Consider the following 24159-nt stretch of genomic DNA (forward strand, 5'->3'; position numbering starts at 1 on the left):
GAAAATATGTGCAATGATGTGACCAACGGGGAGTTAATATCCAAAATATACAAACACTACCTACAACTCAATATTGAAAAAAAACAAATAACCCAATCCAAAAATAGGCAGAAGACGGATATAGACATTTTTCCAAAGAATACATGTAGCTGGTCAACAGGCAGATGGAAAGATGCTCACATTTTTAATGATTGAAAGTGAAAGTGAAAGTTGCTCAGTCATGTCTGACTCTTTGTGAGCCCATGGACTAGGCAGTCAATGGAATTCTCCAGGCCAGAATACTGGAGTGGGTAGCCTTTCCCTTCTCCAGGGAATCTTCCCAACCCAGGAATTGAATCTAGGTCTCCTGCATTGCAGGTGGAATCTTTAGCAACTGAACTATCAGGGAAGCCCAATAATGTTCTCAAGGATCATTTAGTTCTTGGTATAGACTATGTTCAGCCCCAAGTATCATGCAATTAAGAGTGGGTATTCAGTGTTTGTTGGTTTATCAGATGAACCAAAAATCTAATCAAATAAGACAGGTACACTGCACTTAATTGCTTATAACTAGTAGTAAATGTACTTGCAAATGAAAGTAATAAACCTCTTGTCTTGTTATTAATTGACTTGCATAAAAACCACTCTGAATCTAGTTATAATTAGCTTAATAACATGATATTTATTGGTTACAACTGATAGCTAGTCAAAAATAAATGGCAGCTGATTAAGAGAACTCATTTGGAAGTCATCAGTTTAAGTTAAGCTATAAAACCTTCTCTACTTTATAGGACCTACTTTTATTTAAGAAATCTAATTGTTGGTTAGTAGATCCAATTACACTGTCATATATTGTGTAAGTCTAGAAGCCGATACCTGGAGGAGGAAATTACAGCCCCCTACAGTATTCTTGCATGGAAATCCCATGGACAGAGGAGCCTGGTAGGCTATAGTCCATGGCGTCGCAGAGTCAGATGTAAAGAGTGGGACTGAGCAAGTGAGCACTCAAGCCCAGAAACCTATAGTTTTGCATACTGAGACTATTTATAATTTCAAAGATTAAAAATAAATATGGTTTTAAAATAATATAAGCACTGTTTCTCAAAATGCCTTAAGTTTTCCATGGAATCTTACCAGCCTGGAGGCTCTGCCAGAGTAGGTTACCAAGACAGGGAGATTTGGGACAGGCTAGGGAATCAGACAGGCAGACTCAGCTACATATTAAAGGAGAAGATTCATCCTGCCAGGTCTAATATAGTGTTTGCATTGTAAGAATGATAAACACTGGGCCAGAAAGGGAAATCGCATAAAGTTATCCAGAAAGGATGACTGAATAAATATTTCTAGAAACATGCTTACTTTAGAAACTTTTAACGTCCGAGGCGGTTTTTCTGCTTTAGTTTGCATTCTCTCTTTGTAAAGCTCTATGAGATCTATTACAGACTTTTTCCTCCCAGTGTTTGTTCCCTTCCCATCTGCCTATGAAACATTTACATATATTCCTCAACAAGTATTTGTGGAATCAATAAATGAACCTTTGGGGGAGTAGGAAATAAAAAGAAACTATGTGAAAATGTTTTTCATAGTAAACAAAAAAAAAATCTCATGAGTATAAATTATCATTATTAAGCTAAATCTCATTATAGGAAGCCAAAAATACATGACGAAGGGAGAAAGCCTAAATCACAATCGCTATTTAGTGATCATAAAATATTCACTATGGAGGGTATTAGTTAACCATATCATTCAGTAAGTGTTTAAAAGGCTGACCTGGGCTACACATTCTGATAGAATCTAAGACTATAGACGTTCAAAGGCTAACTCAGAAGGCACAAAAGGCTACATGCAAAGCACAACAGATGAAGCTCTCAGCGGGGGCCGCCCCATGTACTCTGAGAATTAGAGGCAAATGCACCTTTCCTTGGGGCCAGCTGTAAACAATCCAAAGGGATGTTGTTAGCAAGGGAGGAAGCAGGTGGAAATACATCGATTATGCTCTTGATAAGAATCAGACCTAGAGGAGATGCTTTACATTCATCACCTCCTTTAATCATCACAACTGTGCTTCAGATTCTAGTGTTGCTGGAACTGGTTTATACTGGCTCACAATAGCCACTAATTACATACTGTCCCCACTCTGCACTCAGGGACCTCACAGTGGCATTTCTACACCAGTCATGGTGGGAGTATTTGCAACACTGAAATCAGCAAACGGTACAGATCAGGGTTTTCTTACTCATCTCTCAGAGTAAGCTTGGTAACATTTGCTAGACACCACTGATATGCACTAAGTATATTAACAGGTTTCCCAGGTGGCTGAGCAGTAAAGAATTCACCTGCAATGCAGGAGGCACGGGTTTGATCCCTGGGTGGGGAAGATCCCCTGAAAGAGGGCATGGCAACCCGCTCCCTCTTGCCTGGAGAATACCATGGACGGAGGAGCCTGGACGGCTACAGCGCATAGCGTCGCAAAGAATCGGACACGACTGAGGCGACCGAACATGTGCGCATGCACAGGCTTACATAACAATATTTAGGCTTAAAATCTATCCGATCCTAAATTCTATAACTGTTGCAGAGTAAGTTATCTAACATTTTTAACTGAATTAACTTTATTAATTTTCATGGAAGGTTTGAACAGTTTTAACATTTTTAGGCTATATACTGGAATATTTTTAGTCAAAAATGGTCATTTTTAGTTACATAATTGATTTAAAAGATTGTTGTGTTTATATAATGAGTCATGCTTCTTCATTTCATAGTGCAAAATGTTTTATAACTAAAATGATAGAGTATTAATGATTAGTAAAGACTTATTTAAATAAGATTTAACACCAACTTTGATTGTATCTTTGAACATTCTTTGTATTGGTATTTTGCAGTGAGGCCCACAGTAATTGAAACTGATGTTTATGTAAACAGCATTGGACCAGTTGATCCCATAAACATGGTGAGTTATGAATATTAAAAATTATTATTTGCATGCAGTTCTTGAGTACATATCACAGCAATAGAATAAATATGTGAGCAGTTTCTGAGAGCTAATTCTGAATGGGTTCAGGGTGAAAATGTGCAGTGATTTGCCGGTTGTGCATAGGCTGACTCTAAGGTATAGAGATGACTTTGTGGACAGCAGAGTCATCTTTTGAGATTGGGAATATAGTCACAAGTGCCCTCAAATGCTAAAGGCACATTCAAGAGGAACTGTCCAGCAATGATTTGGATTTTAAGTTCAGGGAATAAGTTGATTTGGAGATGATTTGGAAATAGATATAAACTGAGAAGGGAGGAAGAACAAACAGTATAAGATATGGCTTGAAGCCTCAAGAAGTGATCCAAGGGAGACACATATTAAGAAGAACACAGATCTGCTGATCAGATGGTAAAATGAGGCCAGTGTGTATAAACTACAGGTGGAAAAAAAAGAGAAGTGCAGAAAAGGGACATATTCAGTAAAGTCAGAGGGTAAGAGAAGCAAGGAGAAGATGACATTAAATTATCTGAGGAAGAAAAGAGGATGAAGAAGAAGGAATTAATAAACAATTACCTATGTACATGAGAATCCAATGATAAATGAATTAAATTGGGCCTACTGGTATTGGCTAGATGATACTGGTTCTCTCAGATAAAATTCAGAGGAATGCTGAAAGTAAGAAAAGAATAAGAGCTGGATCATATGTCTCTCCTCCAGCCTCAAAAGTGGTCTCATACCCAACTTCTTGGCACAGAGCCCTGAAATACAGGTTCTGCAGGAACAGCCATGAAATCATGTGCTGATTTCAAGGTGATGGAGATTAAGTGGGAATGCAGGTTAATTTTATGAACTACTATTTTGAGAAAATTGACTTAGAAGAGAATGAGATAAGAAGATGGTGGTAGAGAGAGAAGAGAGTGTAAGAGAAATATGGGCAAGAGAGAGAATATGAAAAAAATGCCAAGGGAAGGTCATTTAGGCTGGAAATTAATAAAAGTGTGTAACTATGCTTTATCTCTTACATGTATAATGAATAATTTTCTTACCATTTGAAACACATAATTAACACCTATAGTATAAATAGACAGTATTTAAAGTAGATTGAAAATATACTAATCCAAACCCTAGTAACCCCATTTCTGAGTCAGACTACTTGATGCCTTTCAATGGGTTCTATCATATGTTATATTCATCTCCTTTGATGGACACCCGTGTTAGCCTCTCAGCTGCCATAACAAAGTATCAGAGACTGGATGGCTTTAACGATAGACATTAGACATTTACGTCTCAAGTTCTGAAAGGCAGAAGGTGTCAAATCAAGGTGTCAGCAACTTTGCTTTTTTCTAAGCCTCCCTCCTCGGCTTGCACATGTCCACCTTTTTGCTGATTCGCACGGGCTTTCTGCAGTGCACCCGCTTCCCTTGCGCTCTGTGTATCCAGATTTTCATGCACATTTTATCCAAATAGCCAAACTTTCCCTTGTTATAAGAACAGCAGTCAGATTGGATTCAGGTCCACCCTAACAACCTCATTTTAATCATCTCAAGCCCTGTCTCCCAAACAGTCACATTCTAAGGTACTGGGGGTTAGGCCTTCAGCATATAAATTGTGGGAGGACCCCACTGAGTGCATAATACTGTGCAAAGATTATTTTCTAACACATTGAGGATTTTTCTCCCCAACTTCATTTATTCATTATTATGACCAAGTGTCCCTTTATTCTAGTCTTCGCCATTTTAGACTTGAATGTTGTCATTTAGTCACTGTCCTGTCTGACTCTTTTGTGGCCCCATGGACTGTAGCCCGCCAGGCTCCTCTGTCCATGGGATTTCCCAGGCAAGAATACTGGAGAGGGTTGCTATGTCTTACTCGACGGGGATATTCCTGACTCAGGGATGGAACCTGCACCTCCTGCATCGGCAGGTGATTCTTTACCACTGAGCCGATGAGAAGCCCTTTATTATACCTGAATAAACCATCATTATATACCTAACAATTAGCTGTGTCTGCTTTGTCCTATATATTACAGTCATGATCGGTTTTTCTCTTACTCAACATGATGTTCACGTGACTGTCATTAACCTTCACAGCTGCCTATATTGATCACCATAGTGACAGGATTCAGGCCACACAATAATGGACATCTTTGTTGCCTTAATGCAAATGAATATGAACTGGCTGTGGATAAGTTGAATTTGATAGCCTGAAAACTGGAGCCCCCTCTCAGGGTAAAGGGTTGGAGCAAATATTTGTCTGTGATTAGCTAAACCTCTGAGGAACTGGAAAGTCTGAAAGTAAAGAGAGAAGGAAAAAGAAAAAATATCAGACCCTGAGGAATATATACATTTAAGGACCTGAAAGATGAAGCTGAGATAGCAAATTAAACTGATAAGTTGGCAAGAAAATGAAGATAAAGCAAGGGAAGGTAAAATTTGAAAGTGTTTTAGTTTTCCTTCTAACTCAAAACAAATTTGTATACAACCACTTGGTTTTTGTAAAGATAAAGATGTTTATATAGCTGTGTGTATTAATTTAACATTGTGCAAATATAAGATTTTATAAAGTAATGCCTTAATAAGATGTTAATTTTCCCTTTAAAAGAATCTTAAAATATCCAGTCTCTACTGATGCTTAGGTAAACCCATTTGGGGATGTGGAAGTCTAAACTTCCCTGCATTATATATTTTTTATTTGTGCCTTTTGTCTTCAATTTGAATTAATTCATTAAAGAAGAAATGTGGTTATTAAAAAGAAGTAGAATTTAATACTGAATTAGTATTCCAGAAATACTTTGACAAGAATAGCTATCAGGAGACTTCTGTGATGATATTCTTGCATAAAAGTTTCATAGTATTAAATATTTAGTTTCCAGTGGGGCAAATCACACACTTGCAACCTTGGACAGTGATAGTTTTTTTAAAGCTAATTAAGTGAAATTACTATTAAAATTGGTGATACTAAAGCACATATAAGAAAAAAGCTAGGATATTTAGTAGTGTTTATTAAAACAGAAGCATGTCATAGTAGGAACAATGGAACAGTTTATAGAGAAAACAATTTTAACTAAACAATGCAGGAACATTAGAATTCAATTATTATAAAATGAATAGAATTGCTTTCACTGTGACTGTAATAAAACAAGCAGACTAGAATAGAATTGAGCAAGCAAGTCTTTTTTTCCTCTCTTGACTACATATACAACTTAAGGTACTGATAGGGAACAAAGCTAATATATAGGTTTAATAATTTTACTTTTTCAAATGAAATAAAATATGGTTTGCTACAAAATGTTTTTTTTTTTTTTCAAACTTGGCTGCATAAAATAGTATCTGTAGATTATTGATAAGACCTAAAAACAGTAAAAAGCCTCTTGATGAAAGTGAAAGAGGAGAGTGAAAAAGTTGGCTTAAAGCTCAACATTCAGAAAACTAAGATCATGGCATCTGGTCCCATCACTTCATGGGAAATAGATGGGGAAACAGAGGAAACAGTATCAGACTTTACTTTTCTGGGCTCCAAAGTCACTGCAGATGGTGATTGCAGCCATGAAATTAAAAGACGCTTACTCCTTGGAAAGAAAGTTATGACCAACCTAGACAGCATATTAAAAAGCAAAGACATTACTTTGCCAACAAAGGTCCGTCTGGTAAAGGCTATGATTTTTCCAGTGGTCATGTATGGATGTGAGAGTTGGACTGTGAAGAAAGCTGAGCACTGAAGAACTGATGCTTTTGAACTGTGGTGTCGGAGAAGACTCTTGAGAGTCCCTTGGACTGCAAGGAGATCCAACCAGTCCATCCTAAAGGAGATCAGTCCTGGGTGTTTGTTGGAAGGACTGATGCTGAAGCTGAAACTCCAGTACTTTGGCCGCCTGATGCGAAGAGTTGACTCATTGGAAAAGACCCTGATGCTGGGAGGGATTGGGGGCAGGAGGAGAAGGGGAGGACAGAGGGTGAGATGGCTGGATGGCATGACCGACTCAATGGACATGGGTTTGAGTAAACTCCGGGAGTTGGTGATGGACAGGGAGGCCTGGCGTGCTATGGTTCATGGGGTCACAGAGAATTGGACATGACTGAGCCACTGAACTGAACTGAACTGAAAACAGTATCATTCTACAATCATATATATCTTTCTTTTTTTTTTTTTAAATTCAAGGTTAGGTTAATGGCTTCAATCCTGGTGTCACTGTTAAACATTAGATATTCAATAATTGCATGTTGAAAGAATGAATAAATTAGTCGATAAATAGATTATCCCATAATTTCTATTTTGAAAATGAGTGTGAAGTGAGTAACAGATGCAACTAATTGGAATTGAAAAAAAAACAGGAAAGAGGCCATTCAACTATGCATATTCTAATTAAAGCTATCTAAATGTAAACAAAAGAAAAATACAATAAAAACTTAAGCCACAAAATGTTAATAGAGGTTATTAGACTGAAATTAAAGTATGTCATCCTCTTCATTTTTCAGGTTTTGAGGAGATTATGTGTTTTCACTCTTTTCAGTAAATATCTCAGGATAATTAAACAATTGCTATCTTCTGTGCTACCAGTTATCTTCTGGTAGCACATATAATAGTCAAGGGTTATGGGAATTCCCTGAATAAAGTAAAACTCAGTGAAAGCTCCAGTGAATCCAAGATGATATAATGAGTAACACAAGGGGAGTAAGTACAGAACAGTAATCGCTGACAATTACAGCTATAGTTTGGGCATGGGTTTACTTATAGGAAGTAGTACACCCTTATATAGCCCAATATTAAGAGATTATCAGTATAGGTTCTTTGAAAGTATCAGACCAGAGAGAAAAAGTGATAAAAACTTCTCAAGAACAAGATCCCAAATCATGTCTATAGAATTTAACTTTATATCAGTGTAAATGCCAGGGTCATAGGTCACTTGATCTGAGAATATGATTCCTAAGCTGGATAGATTCATCAGGCTTGAAATTTTTATTGGTTTTGGTCCTGGAGACAGGGCTGAAGAATGAAGGCACCAGTTATAAAGAGGGCAAATTCAAATTAGAAGGAAGCCAGGGCACCAGCTGGGCTAGACTTCAGAGTAACTACCTGCTGGAGTGACATTCAGTTCAGTTCAGTCGCTCCATCGTGTCCGACTCTTTGCGACCCCATAATCACAGCACGCCAGGCCTCCCTGTCCATCACCAACTCCCGGAGTTTACTCAAACTCATGTCCATCAAGTCGGTGATACCATCCAGCCATCTCATCCTCTGTCGTCCCCTTCTCCTCCCGCCTTCAATCTTTCCCAGCATCAGGGTCTGAGCAGTACACAAATAGGATTTATTGAATTTAGCAAAAGACAAGTTGTTTTCTTTCTGGGCAGTATAGAAATACTTAATAATGCCCCCTTTCAGCCTCTTTTTACCAGAAAACAAGAGTTCAACCTGTTCCTTATAAAAGTATAAATAATCTTGAAGTATAGGTGACCCACAAAAGTTATAAACATTAATTATTACTGCATCAAAATAAAAGAAGGGGGAGAAGAGATTTTTTCAGTAAACAAGTTTCGTTCCATCATTTAAGCAGAAGGGGCAAGCATCGAATGTCTGTCTAGAAGGTGCCCGCGTGCCTGCTAAGTCACTCAGCCGTGTCCGACTCTGCGACCCCGTGGACTGTAGCCCGCCAGGCCCCTCCGTCCTTGGGATTCTCCAGGCGAGAACACTGGAGTGGGTTGCCAGGCCCTCCTCCAGGGGATCTTTCCAACCCAGAGATAGAACCGCTCCTGCGGCTTCCTGCGTGGTAGGCAGATTCTTTACCACTGAGCCACCATATAGAGAGTGCTTGTTTAGTCACCAAGTCAAGTCCAGCTCTTCGTGACCCCGTGGACTGTAGCCCGCCAGGCCCCTCCGTCCTTGGGATTCTCCAGGCAAGAACACTGGAGTGGGTTGCCATTGCCTTCTCCAGGGATCTTCCTGACCCAGGGATCGAACAGATGTCTCCTGCGGCTTCGGCATTAGCGCAGATTTTTTTTTTTCCACTGAGCCACCTGCGAAGCCCATGAGGTATAGTTACAGGGTAAGGTATAGTTAAATAATTCATTTGAGAATGGTGAGAACTGACTTTTAGGATTTTCTTTTTTAAATTTTATCATATTTTATCAAACTCAATTTTTATAATTAAATCCCTAGGCATACAACTTTTGTTTAACCATTCCAAATATACTGAGAAAGCTGGTGCTCGGGGAGAATTTCTTCCTTCATGAACCCTGAATTTCTTTCAAGGAGCACGTCTCTTTAGCGTGGTTCACACAATTGGTCCCCGTGTTCGCGCCAGCCGTGTCCGACGCTGCGGGACCGGGGAGGGCGGCAGCCCAGCAGGCTCCCCCGTCCCGGGATTCTGCAGGAGGAACACGGGGCGGGCCGCCGTGCGCTTCTCCCCCGCACGCGTGCATGCCGAGTCGCTCGGCTGCGGCCTGTGTCCCTGCGACCCCATGGACGGCCGCCCGCCAGGCCCCTCCGTCCACAGGATTCCCCAGGCGGGAAAACGAGCGGGTCGCCGTTTCCCCCTCCACCCAGGGTCCCTCAGCTCCCCGTTTCTCTGCCTCCGTCTCTTTCCGCCGCTCCCTCTCTCAGGGTTGCTTTCTCTCTCCTCTCTTTTCCTCCCCACTCCTCTCCTTCTTTTCTTCTCTTTTTTTTCGTTACTGATGCTTCCAGATTTAAGGAAATGAAGATTTAAACATGGCTTCTGTATATGAAACTAACCCTGTGTTTTCCTTTTACTGTATTAACAGGAAGTAGTCACTCCTTGCCAGCCGTATTACTTTTAGGAATTATAAAACAGCAACACATTAAGTTTGTTTCATTCGTACAATGTTTTAAAGCTTGCTACCCTAGTTTTTATTTCTTTTTTTGCATATTACATTAAGATTTATTTTTTTCAGTATATCCTTTAAAGTCAATTTCTTCTCACTGGCTCTATTTTAGGTACCTTTTGACTCAACACTAACAGAAATAAAATTAGAAATTATAAACAAATGACTGTTATTTTCATCTGTGTTGCTTTGATCCAGAATGCTTGTTTGCTCCAAGAATAGGAAGTTAGAGTTCTTATAATAAAGAAATTACATTGATCTCTAAACCTCCAAAAATTATTAAAATAATTTATACTGTTTCTTAATGTTAAAAATACTTTTAAATTTGTATTCTGTAATCTTATTTGTCTTTTATCTATGTAATACTTCTACTGTGACAGTTGATACATTGATTACTAAGTTAGAAAATATATGTCCTTCTTTGGAGAAGTATAAAACCTAGTGGGGAGGATGGCTTAAAATATTAAATTAGATCAATACAGAGAAGGAAGGGTCAGGAAGAATTCTGTTATGAATCCATACATATTTTAACTTGCAAATGGTGACCCTATGCTATATTTTCTAAAATATTTTCAGATAATATCATGGATTATCATTATATAGTGGTCACCACTACCAGCTACTATTTTAACATTTTAATAACTTTGTATACATGGTTTCCCCAAATGCTATACTATTATGCATATTTTTACTATAACATGGTATCTTTCCAAGTATTATATCATGGCTATTATTACACTTAGTTCCTGTTTAAAATATCATTAAATATTGCCTCATATATTAAAATATATTTAATAATTCATTATCTAATACCGTGGTCAGTGTTTGGAGGTGTCTAATGTTGAATTCTTTTTTAGTGAAATGCCTCCCAGGTTAGTTATAATTTTGAGTCCTTTATGGACTAGTAGATATAGAATGTTCTATAATGGACTAGTACTGCTTGGCAGATCTGGCCTCAGGTTAGGATTAGTGGGACAGTTCCATCAAACTGTGATTAAAATCTGGTTTTTAGATTTGCTTCCTACGGAGCTAATTTAAGGCCCTATTTCATTTTTCAAATGTTATAGTTAATACAGCTATACCTTATAAGTCTACAGTTTTCACCTCTTTATTTAAATTGAGTTATATGGTATCTACCAAAATTTTTCAATGATGAATTCAAAGTTATTAGGCAACAATTTGATTGTTTCAGTTCTTAATATAAAATTTATTTACATGAGGAGAGTGACAAATGGTAGTATGTTGCTAATAATATTTTTTAAAAAACAGAAAAACAATGAATAGGAAAAAGCAGTTTAGCATATAAGGTGATGCTGTATCATGGACTAAAGATCACTTCAAACGATAATATATCACCATTTTAGAGGATTCAGTTCAGTTCGGTTCAGTCACTCAGTAATGTCTGACTCTTTGCAACCCTTTGGACTGCAGCACACCAGGCTTCCCTGTCCATCACCACCTCCTGGAGCTTGCTAAAACTCATGCCCATCGAGTCAGTGATGCCATCCAACCATCTCACCCTCTGTTGCCTCTTCTCCTCCTGCCTTCAATCTTTCCCAGCATCAGAGTCTTTTCCAGTGAGTCAGTACTTCACATCAGGTGGCAAACGTATTGGAGCCTCAGCTTCAGCATCAATCCTTCCAATGAATATTCAGGACTGATTACCTTTAGGATGGACTGGTTGGATCTCCTTGCAGTCCAAGGGACTCTCAAGAGTCTTCTCCAACACCACAGTTCAAAAGCATCAGTTCTTTGATGCTCAGCTTTCTTTGTGATCCAACTCTCACAACCACAGATGACTACTGGAAAAACCATAAATTTGACTATATGGACCTTATTCAGCAAAGTATTCAGCAAAGTAACGTCTCTGCTGTAATGTCTCTGCCATAATGGTATGGACCTAACAGAAGCAGAAGATATTAAGAAGAGGTGGCAAGAATACACAGAAGAACAGTACAAAAAAGATCTCCACAACCCAGATAATCATGATGGTGTGATCACTCACCTACAGTCAGACATTCTGGAATGGGAAGTCAAGTGGCCTTAGAAAGCATCACTAGGAACAAAGCTAGTGGAGGTGATGGAATTCCAGTTGAGCTATTTCAAAACCTAAAAGATGATGCTGTGAAAGTGCTGCAATCAATATGCCAGCAAACTTGGAAAACTCAGAAATGGCCACAGGACTGGAAAAGGTCAGTTTTCATTCCAATCCCACAGAAAGGCAATGCCAAAGAATGCTCAAACTACTGCACAATTGCACTCATTTTACATGCTAGTGAAGTAATGCGCAAAATTATCCAAGTCAGACTTCAGCAATATGTGAACCGTGAACTTCCGGATGTTCAAGCTAGATTTAGAAAAGGCAGAGGAACCAGAGATCCAGTTGCCAACATCCTCTGGATCATCTAAAAAGCAAGAGAGTTCCAGAGAAAAACATCTATTTCTGCTTTATGGACTATGCCAAAGCCTTTGACTGTGTGGATCACAATAAACTGGAAAATTTTGAAAGAGATGGGAATACCACATCACTTGACTTTCCTCCTGAGAAATTCATATGCAGGTCAGGAAGCAACAGTTAGAACTGGACAGGGAACCACAGACTGATTCCGTATTGGGAAAGGATTATGTCAAGGCTGTATATTGTCACCCTGCTTATTTAACTTCTATGCAGAGTACATCATGAGAAATGCTGGGCGGGATGAAGCACAAGCTGGAATCAAGATTGCTGGGAGAGATAATAACTTCAGATATGCAGATGGCACCACCCTTAGGGCAGGAATTGAAGAACTAAAGAGCCTCTTGATGAAAGTGAAAGAGGAGAGTGAAAAAGTTGGCTTAAAGCTCAACATTCAGAAAATAAATGTCATGGCATCCGGTCCCATCACTTCATGGCAAATAGATGGAGAAACAGTGGAACAGTGGCAGAGTTTATTTTTTGGGCTCCAAAATCACTGCAGATGGTGACTGCAGCCATGAAATTAAAAGACACTTACTCCTTGGAAGGAAAGTTATGACCAACTTGGACAGCATATTAAAAAGCAGAGACATTACTTTGCCAACAAAGGTCCATCTAGTCAAAGCTATGGTTTTTCCAGTGATCATGTATGGATGTGAGAGTTGGACTATAAAGAAAGCTGAGCGCTGAAGAATTGATGCTTTTGGACTGTGGTGTTGGAGAAGGCTCTTGAGAGTCCCTTGGACAGCAAGGAGATCCAACCAGTCCATCTTAAAGGAAATCAGTCCTGAATATCCATTGGAAGGATTGACGTTGAAGCTGAAACTCCAATACCTTGGCCACCTGATGCAAAGAGCTGACTCATTTGGAAAGACCCTGATTCTGGGAAAGATTGAAGGCAGGAGGAGAAGGGGATGACAAAGGATGAGATGGTTGGATGGCATCACTGACTCAATGGACATGAGTTTGGGTGAACTCCGGGAGTTGGTGATGGACAGGGAGGCCTGGGGTGCTGCAGTCCATGGGGTTTCAAAGAGTCAGACAGGAATTAGTGACTGAACTGAACTGACCAGACCCACTCCCATAATATACATTCTAAGATATCAGAATTAGTCAGAAGGTTTTCAGGATGGAGAATCCGCCCTCAAGCAGGATGCATTGTTGTTATATAATCCCCAGTGCAGAGTTTAAACTGAGTTGTTTGTTGTGTAATCATCAGTTTTGGATTTAGAGAGAAAAAAAAAAAATTTATGTGACTAACACTAAGGAATGTAGAGAAAAAAGAAAGAAAAGTGTCTCCTCCTCTGGGACCCCGGACTTCTTACCAACCTGCCTAGGAATTGACTCTCTCAATACCTTTACATCAGAAGTGTTTTTATGAGGACAGGTCACTGGATGCTACCATGTCCATAGGGCCTTTATTCTTATTTATGTTTAGAATATGATCATGGAACCTTAGAGCTAGGAAAGATAAGAATGATAATTTCATGTAGTGCCCTCATTTTTCCATTGAGAAAGAGTAAAGGCCTTGATCCGCTTCCTCCTCTGGAAACTCACAGAACTGGGAGTCTGACATGACTTCCTGTCTCCATTCAACCAGTATTCTTTAGATTACATCATAACTTCTCACAATAACACACATTTGATGTATTTGTTGTAGTTTATCTTAAAAGTATTTAAAATTATGTGTACAGTTAAAGACAATGTCTTATTCCTTAAGAATATATTTCAGTCCAAGGGCTTTTTAATAATGTATGAAAGCCTTAGGTTTCAGATTGGCAATGGATTTTAACTCACATCAGTTTAATTAAAATTTGAAGTAGATAAATCTTGTTAAGTGTCTCCACTTTTTAACATTTTGCTATAATGCGAATCATGACAAATCTCTCTAGGAGAAGCTATGTGAGTCCTGCAATAAATAGCCTTCGGTTTTATCTGCATGGAGAACTCCATTTTGTGATATGTAGAGATTTGATCTAACCTACCAAAGTAAACACTGGAAGCCGGCACTTCCAGTAATACTGTGAAGAGTGCAATCCTAGAAGCATACAGATATGTCGGAAATTCTGATTCTATGCTTGTGTTAGTATTTGAACTTGGACAGCATAATTAACTTTTGTTTTAGAGATAAAAATCTCTAATGTTAGTTTGCAACTGTTTAAAAGTCAATTCAGGTTAAATACAATTTCCGTCACAAAGTCTTTATTAATTTCTCCTAGCTGAAAATAATCTCTATTGTTTTTGTTTCTCTTTAATTCTGTCTCTCCTAAGCAGTATTAACTTCCAATTTTATTATGTAAATATACATAACAGCAAAGCTTCACGTTCATCTTTGTAAACTGAGAACAATGCAGAAGTAACTTGAACACTGAAAAATATTTGTTAAAAAGTTACTTGATGAATGTACATGGCATTATGTATTTTTGGCAGTCTACATTTTCAGACATAAAAATAGCACCCAGTTGGTAACTGAATGCAGGATTTATGTCATAATATCCCTCAATGTATTGATGACTGACTTCAATGATTTAAGTATCTGACAAAACCTTTTTTTTCTTTTCCATTTGAAAAAAGGAATGCCAAGTCTTTTTCTTTTTTTCCAAGTCTTTTTCTTATCTTGTGATGGTATCAAGAAGTTGATGCCTTTATAATAATTGAGTAAGGTGGGGAAGAATCCTATGAATTTGCATCACTAAAGCTGTTTGTGATGGTGATTAGCTACACTTATACCTTTTCTCTATAGCCTTAGTATCTGATTCACTGCTAACCACTGATCTGTCTCACTGTTTTGGCCATGTGAATCGATAGCTTAGGGGGAGATCAATACCAGGTTCATAAGATCACATGAGAATCAACCCAATTTCATGATGTAATTATGCACCTAAGTTAATTATTTAGGCCTGCATTTTGTGTGATGTTAATTTCATTACTGAAAAAAGATACTGAGTTAACCTGTGCATTTCAGTTTTAGATACAGCAGGTAATTGCAAGCTGACATGAACCAGGAAAAGGGCATGACACTCACTTTCATCAATTATGGTTTGATTGATTGAGTTAGAAGTCAAGATGGCTCAGTTCTTCACCTTTACCCACTAATGCTATTTTCTGGGCTAACTGCAAGGAGGCAAAGTTTCACAATGTACAAGCGATCTCAAATGCTACATGCACTGCTCCTCATCTTGAAATGTTTATCCTAGAAGCTATTCTACTTGTTGTTCTGAGTGACTGGAAGTTCCTTTTCATGTTTCTTTTGCTTATTTATTATGTAGATAATTATAACTTGTAAATAGGAACATGAAGTACAAGAACACGGTTTGATCATTTTCTTGAAACTACACTAATACAAATGAGCAAATAAAATGGGATTTTTCAATTATGTATAAAATGACACAGGCTTGAATAACTTCTTCTCTCAATGAAGCATTTATTAAGGGTTAGAAATTTAAAAGAGCTTGGAAGTATTAACCTCTGCAAAAAGTTTAGGGAGGATGGATTATCAAGACACATGCTCTGTATCTTTCTCTTCTTGAGCCTAGATTGAGGGAATTGTGAGCAGAAAAAAATCTTCCCATTTTCCCAAAAATCTCTGCTTGAGGGAATTTGACGCTTTGGACGTCATAATTCATCCAGCAGTGATTAGCACAGTTATAAACAGCTCTGCTAAAGAAGGAACTGCCAGCTGAAAAGCAGGATTCACAACTGTTTGCCAGGCTGTTTCCCAGCCCTGTATAAGCTAGTTTTCAAGTGTCATTTTAATGCCCTGTTCATAGGAACACTGCAGCCGATATACCTACTCAGTAGCTTACGGTTTCCGCTACCAACCAATGTTGTATCTTTGCTAATCCATAATCCTGGTGGGGTATGTTAGCCTCTCACTTTATCTTAAGCAGTTTCTGCTGTTCAGTTCTCTTACCATATAAAGAGTTTTCTTTCATTAGTCAAACTCTCAAGTATACTCTTATTTATTATATTAAATATTTCTTTCTGGGTAAGTTTGGACAAGAGCTAGCATTACATCAAGAGTGAGCAAACAATCTCTCCCACCTCAAATGACTCATATAAAACTTCATGCTTTTCGGTTTGCTCTTTTCCTAACCTTCTAATGTCAGAGTTTCACACATACGTACACTTACTCACTTTCCTTTCTCAATAGCATTGGTTATGCATTCTTATTCACTACTTCTATCAAATTATTTTTTACTTTTATAATATGGCAGGCATGACTGTCAGGATACAAAGGTAGGTTATACCTAAGCACCTACTTCTAAGAATTCTCTCATAACCACGCAATTTCCTATTTATAGTCTTTCCGATTATGAACAGAGGCTTTTCTCCACTTATGGCGCCCATCAGGCCTCACTATGATCACCATTGTATGTGGTTGCTATGTGTGTGGATTTGGGATTCAACTTACTCCCTGGTGGCTCAGAGGTTAAAGAGTCTGCTTGCAATGCTGGAGACCCAGGTTCAATCCCTGGGTTGGGAAGATCCCCTGGAGAAGGAAATGGCAACCCACTCCAGTACTCTTGCCTGGAAAATTCCATGGATGGAGGAACCTCGTTCAATGGAATTGGAAAGAGTTGGACACGACTGAATGACTTTACTTTACAATGCCTCAGTTTTCATACCATCTACTCTATGATGTAGGGAGAATTATTTTATATCTCTATTCATAAGCATTCCTTAAAATAAATATTATAGTAGTGCTTATTTCATAGGGCTGTAGTAAAGATTTAATGACATGATGCTTGCAAGTGAAAGTCGCTCAGTCATGTCTGACTGTTTGCAACCCCATGGACTATATAGTCTCCAGGCCAAAATACTGGAGTGGGTAGCCTTTCCCTTCTCCAGAGGATCTTCCCAACCCAGGGATCAGAACCCATGTCCCCCCCATTGCTGGTGGATTCTTTACCAGCTGAGCCACAAGGGAAGCCCAAGAATATACTGGAGTGGGTAGCCTATCCCTTCTCCAGCAGATCTTCTTGACCCAGGAATTGAACCAGGGTCTCCTGCATTGCAGGTGGATTCTTTACCAACTGGGCGATCAGGGAAGCCCTGATACATGCAAAACTCTATTTCTCTCTCTCTCTCAATTTTTCATACTTGCAAAACTCAACACAATACTTAGCATATTATAAATGCTTAATGGGGTTTCTGTGTGTGTGTGTGTGTGTGTGTGAAACAGAGAGAGAGAGAGAGAGAGGGAGAGAAAGAGAGAGTGTGGTTGCTTTAAAACATTTGAATCTAAATGAATGAAATTAGTTTTCTGGACAAAGGATAATCTGATGGCTGTTAGATAATTTGGTGAGTGCTTGAATTTTGATATTTTAGTTTGTGCCTTTTTGTGTGACTTAATCACTCATAAATATCACAAAATTTAATATAGTTGTTAACATGAAAGTGATTGACCTTTATATTAATAACCATATTATAAAATGTTGAATACAATTTACAAAAAGTATGTGAAGCGACACTGGACAGCAGTTATTGCTAGAAATCTTGGATTTTATTTTAAGACGCATGTAAACAATGAAAAAGAAAGGTTAAGATAATGGCATATTCTTTTCTATGAAATGATTGAGTTCAAGTGCTATTTACTTATAGAAATTTTAAAATATAAAAATCCAAACTTTTGAAGAGAATGTCTAAAATAGAACCTTTACTATCATGAGTCATTACTCCCTTTTTATCTCTTAGGAATACACAATAGATATAATTTTTGCCCAAACCTGGTTTGACAGCCGTCTAAAATTCAACAGTACCATGAAAGTGCTCATGCTTAACAGTAATATGGTTGGGAAAATTTGGATTCCTGACACCTTCTTCAGAAACTCAAGGAAATCTGATGCTCATTGGATAACAACTCCTAATCGTCTTCTTCGAATATGGAATGATGGACGGGTTCTATATACTCTAAGGTATTACTGTTTAAAACAAAAAAAAGAACTTGTAGTTGCTCTAATTTAGTTTCTGTATTAATATTTGAAATTCATAAATTTCCCTTTTTCAAAGTTGAAAATAAGTATGAAGCTTCTTTTATACACTAAAATTTAAAAAGGTGAAATTTTGTGGAAACACTTGTTTAAGCTTGGTGTTACCCGTATGTGAATAGGACTGAAAGCAAAGAGGAAAAACTTCTTGATTTCCCTGTTTTGAAGCAGAAAAGGCTGTGGCATAAACACTACATTTTTAAACCTGTAAGGCAAACGATTGGCAGAGATTTTCTTTAGGAGTCCACCCTACTATAACACTTTAAAATACTCTTTCAGTGGTGTAGTAAAACATCCCTGACAGAGGATTCAATGAGGGTTGAGAGTCAGGTTTATTTAATTCATTGTCTTGAACATATTGGCTCATTATAAATCATCCGCTTAATGGAAAGGTGTTTATGATCCAAAGAAAAAAAATTACCATACTTAACCGGATACACTCTGTTAATCTGCCTGTGTATGTACGCCTGTGTGTTTGTTGAGATTCTGAAGTATAAAATTTTAATCACAAACACAGAAACCACACTTGGGCTAATTGAGGCAAGTTAGGTGGCTGGAGAGAAAAATGTCAGAATTTTATTAATCATTTATGAGTGTTAAAATATTACTACTTAAGATTTTGAGACTTCAGAATTATTATTATTTTATATTGTATCACAGTCCATTATTGTAGGACAAAATTATGTTTTAAAATTAAAGAAAATATTTTTAATGCCTGAAATTATTTCTTATTATTTAATATTTATTTTTCCATCTCAATAGACTGACAATTAATGCAGAATGTTACCTTCAGCTTCATAACTTTCCTATGGATGAACATTCATGTCCATTGGAATTTTCAAGTTGTAAGTAATAAAATGTTTGATATTTTCATAGAAGTTTATAGCCTATGATCCTTTTTATTTAAAAATGTAAAATGATGTGAGATAAACCATGATTTATACAATTATCAGAAGTTTAAATTATGTTTAACTATCTTAGATAAATTTATAAATAACATTTATTTCTTACTTTAAAAAGTGATAATAAATGCATACTGAATATATATATATATTTTATTATTTACAAATATTCATTCTATCTGTATCCTTTTCCTATTTTGATTAACTAAAGGACTACTGAAGATAGATTTGTATTCAAATATTTTTACACTGCCATGAATAAAAAATTGATTGAAATTTTATTCATCTTCCAGGAGGTCAGATTTAAGTTTATTACATTGTATTTTAAAATATATTTAATTGGTCTGGTGAAGAATTTTACCACATAAATAGCAAATATTTAAGAAGACATTAATGAGTTGGAAAAGTCAAGAAAGAAATAAGTTTACTTCATTCAAAAGAATGAATGAAACAAAGAGAAATTACTAGAGAGAAATAATTTAGGTATACAAACTGAATATTTGTTGCAAGGAAATAGCTATAATCTTTCTATACCAATATCAGTTTTATTTTATATTTATTAACATTTATTCTCACATGCATTTTTATAAAAATATTTTTCTACATAATATATAATTGAGCAAGTCTTTAAAACACATAAAATGCCTTTAAAAATGATATTGTCTATGTATATGAATGATATAATTCTATTTTCCTATTTTAAAATTGATTTTTTAAGATATTTTCTAGAATTTATTTATAGTAGATTATAAGTATTCATAAGTCTTTATCCTGCTTCTTCACTTTAAACATTCCCATGTATCTCTTGTTGCCCTTTGTTAAGGATTTTCTTGACTTTTAAAATTTTCATCTCACTAAAATGTCCTTTTTAATTCATATCTCATGTCTCATTACTTTGATTTTCTAGCATTGACCTCTCAATGAATAAAACAGTCAATTAACAACAAAGACTTGATTAATAGGAACATTCAAGAAGTAGCTGGTGCACAAATATTTGAAGATATACCGTATTCTCCTCTAGATATCATGCCTAAATCCTTGGTGTGGCATCTCTTTAGCTTTGATTGTCTTTACTGGGAATATTCTATCCCTGTTAGTGCAATTGGGTGTCACTAACATCAACATAATAATTATAATCATCTTTTTTTCACACACTTTATATGAGTCCAGTAGAGAATTAAGCCTTCTCCATCTAATATTTCACAATAAATATAGTTAGAGGATGTCACTATAGTTCCCATTTTAAGACTCAAAATCATGAAATTTAGAGTGGTTAAGTAACTAGCTCACTGTCTTATTTGACTAAGGTCTAAATCAGCATACCTGAGTGAATTAACTCCTTGAGAGGATTTAATCACAAGCCCACCGAACATGGATTTTCCCAAATTTCCTTAACTTGGTCCAAAATACCTTTGTGTATTTCTAGGATGTGTAGCAAAAATAAAAGCATGTGTTTTTTAAAAGAATGCACTTACATTCTAGACAGTCACAGAGAAGGTAGATGTTTTCAACACAAATAACAAAGGTCTAGTATCCAGAATATATATAAGAATTCAGACCAAGAAAAGATGGGGGGGGGGTGGACAGTAAAATAATGGGCAATTGAATAAGCAATGATCCAAAAAAGAAACTCAAAAATCTAATAACCACATGAAATTTGTTTTAGATTTTATTCGTATTCAGGAAAAAAAAAATACACTCTACAGTGAGAATAAAGAAGCCTGTCCACATAAACTTTAATGAGAACATGGATCAACATGCATTTTCAAACTCTGGCTGGCGAAAGATGAGATTAATATATTCTCTATGGAAAAGAGATTGACACTATCTCATAAAGTGGGAAGTATATGTAATCCACAACCCAGCTATTTCATGTCTAAGTATTTATACCAGAGAGACTTTTGCATATATGTGTTTTGTGAGACATGTACAATAATATTGTAAACTGCAGTGTTAGTAATAGCCAACAGGAGAGATTACAAGTGTGGACACAGTAAAATGGATGAATAAATTTTGGCACATCTTTACAACAGAACAGATTTACTACTGCTACATAAAATAGCATGAATGATTATTATAAATACTATATTAAAAGAAATAAGATGTAAAATAATGCATCCAGCATGGCAAAAATCAAGTAGAGTTCAAAAAGAACGTAAACTATATTTTTCAGAATTGCCTATCAAAAATATATATAACCAAAATCATAAGGGGAGGATTATTACATAAATCAGGTCAGTAGTTACCTCTGGATGAGAGGGGGAACACTACATTGGAGTGGATGCATGGTTTTTTTTAGATGCTAGCAAGATTTTATTTCTTGTTTTAAATGTAATTAGCATGGACTATCATTATTTAATCATTAGGATTATTCTTTATACTATAGTCACCAATTTTATGCAGTATTTTTCTATATTAACCCATAAAAATGAGAAAGAATTTCCAAACATTTGTCTTTTGATAATGTTGGTGTTGCAACAATAACAGATTTGGATCTGCTAATGTATATATTTTTAATTTTAATTTTTACCTAGATGGATACCCTAAAAATGAAATTGAGTATAAGTGGAAAAAGCCTTCTGTAGAAGTGGCTGATCCTAAATACTGGAGGTTATATCAGTTTGCATTTGTAGGATTACGGAACACAACTGAAATCTCTCACACAATCTCTGGTAAGAAAGGAACACAAATCAATGACTAGTGCTAGCATCAAGTGGCATTTGTATTTAAATCTATGGCTTGAAATCCTATACTTATTTGTATTTTATAGCCAAAATATTTTTTTTTCTTCCAGGGGACTATATTATCATGACGATTTTCTTTGACCTGAGCAGACGGATGGGCTACTTCACCATTCAGACGTACATCCCGTGCATTCTGACTGTTGTACTTTCTTGGGTGTCTTTTTGGATCAATAAAGACGCAGTACCTGCAAGAACCTCGTTGGGTATGATGTAATGTTACGCTAGAGTGTCGTACGACTTCTAATGTGCTAAACGTTTATAGTTTAATGTACTAAAAATATTCCTCTAACTACAGTCAGACAGAAATGGACAGATGCTCTAGTGCAGTGTGATGTTGAAGCGAATATATGTAAACAAGTAGGAAATAGAATTGTAAAGAGATGGAAATCTCAGAAATGTTTTTAATAGAGGTCAAGGGAAGCATAAAAGCTAAATAAGAATGAATGCATGAAAATCATACCTAATCCGTGCATCTTAAATGTGGTCAGTATTATCAATACTTTTCATCAAGACTATTTTTAGCTGAATCACTAATAGGCAGTATTTATTGACTAGCGTGTATTTAAAAGGCTTTGAAATTCCCTGCTCTTACAATGGTACTAACGAATAGTCAACTGCTCCAAAGGACAGGGACAAGAAGTTTCTGGGCTTCTGTTATCTATAAAATGTGTTATTATTTTGTGAACTTTTGAGAGTTGCCTGTATAATAACATTGATTAAAAGGGTAATTTGTAATTCATACTTGATAAAAGAAACTTCTCCTTTCTTTCTTTGGCAATCTGTTGGAATAATCAGTGTAATCAGTAATTAGGCCTAAGAAAATGTGTCTACTTATTATACATTTGTTTAAAAGAAAATGATAACCTAAACTCTTGTATTGATATAGAAAGATAAATTATTGATTGATTGATTACTTCCCCACATCAGTATAGTACATGAATCTCACTACTGATAATTGTGTCTTAAAAACATTAAAAAAAAGTTGGGACAGTTTCTATTTTCAAAAATAAAGAGGTTTTCCTGTAGTTCTATTGCAGCTAATAAATAACTCCATTTAGTAAATAGTAAAAAAGATTATAAAATTCAAATCACACAAAACTAGCAAGATAAAGCAGGAAGTATCTAGTTCTGTACTTGGAACTGCAACTCCCAGAGAGTCTAAAGAGAGGTATAGATACAGCTGGGGACAATGCATTCATATCTGAATGTTGTTTCTATAAATATTTCAAATTATTTTATGTTCCAAGGTAAATAAATTACTTTAGGTTCTTTCTGTATGCTACTCTGAGTATTCTTGTCTGGAAAATCCCATGGACAGAGGATCCTATTGTGCTATAGTCCATAGGATCTCAAAGGGTTGGGACATGACTTAGCAACTAAGCAACAAAACTGAGTATAATAAATACTGTATGTTGTTTTTAAACAGCATTTTTGTATTTTCCCAAAGATAATCTGGATGGATTTTTTTATACCTTAAGGTTTCTACAAAGCCAAAAGCCTATGCCATAATGTCAAAGAGAATAGACAATTGTGGAATTGTATTTTTACATGAATTCATATTTTTTTAATGTTACCATATCAACTATAAACATAAGCCATAGTCAGGTCTACTTAGAAAATATCTCTTAAAATGGGGATTCCTGTGTAGTTGGAGGAGCAAAGATTTTTTAAAAATTATATATGCATACACGCATATATCCGTCCCTGAATGACAATGTCCTCAGCTCATTTATTTAACACTGCATTTTAACAAACGTTTTTCAACTGCTTTAGTGTTCTAGGTGCTGCAGTGTTAACAGTGAACATATGTTGTAAAGTGATGATGTTCATGTTAAAACAGGAAATATTTATGTTTTAGCGGGGTGTACAGGTGATGTACATATGTATAAAGCATAATAAAATGTCAGTGAGCAATAATGGCTATGAAGAAAAATCAAAGTAAATGACTAGAGAATGGCAAGGTATGTGGGTGGATACTTATTTGCTATGTTACCTTGTGGAGTCAGACTAGTCCTCTCTGAGGAGGTGGCAGAGACCTAAGGAAGTCTCTGTTGGATATCTGGTATTCTAAATGTTTTCTTAATTTCATGAACTCAGATATGTTTTAATAGGAAATCCACCATATTATTTTTAAGCTAAAGTCTGTGATAACAAATACTAAATAAAATAGATAAATGTCTAAAAGCTAAGTTCTGCTATATTTTTCCTTACTTCATGAAATAGATATGTAATAGTATTTTAGTCAAGTGAAATTTAATTTCATCATTGGTAATGCAATC

At 36.4% G+C, this 24159-nt stretch overlaps 1 protein-coding gene across 2 annotated transcripts in view; it reads left to right on the forward strand.

Moving 5' to 3' along the window:
• The window catches only part of GABRG1 (gamma-aminobutyric acid type A receptor subunit gamma1), a 99256-nt gene that overhangs the window by 39101 nt on the left and 35996 nt on the right, over positions 1 to 24159 (forward strand). Inside the window, exons 3-7 of one of the 2 annotated variants that reach the window (XM_043438849.1) lie at positions 2862 to 2929; positions 17942 to 18162; positions 18997 to 19079; positions 21671 to 21808; positions 21931 to 22083. In XM_043438849.1, the coding sequence (XP_043294784.1) occupies positions 2862 to 2929; positions 17942 to 18162; positions 18997 to 19079; positions 21671 to 21808; positions 21931 to 22083 (663 nt within the window). The remainder of the gene's footprint in view (positions 1 to 2861; positions 2930 to 17941; positions 18163 to 18996; positions 19080 to 21670; positions 21809 to 21930; positions 22084 to 24159) is intronic. The other variant, XM_043438850.1, reaches the window with a different exon arrangement.

The sequence above is a fragment of the Cervus canadensis genome, chromosome 19 (genome assembly GCF_019320065.1).
Source record: "Cervus canadensis isolate Bull #8, Minnesota chromosome 19, ASM1932006v1, whole genome shotgun sequence".
Taxonomy (NCBI): Eukaryota; Metazoa; Chordata; class Mammalia; order Artiodactyla; family Cervidae; genus Cervus; species Cervus canadensis.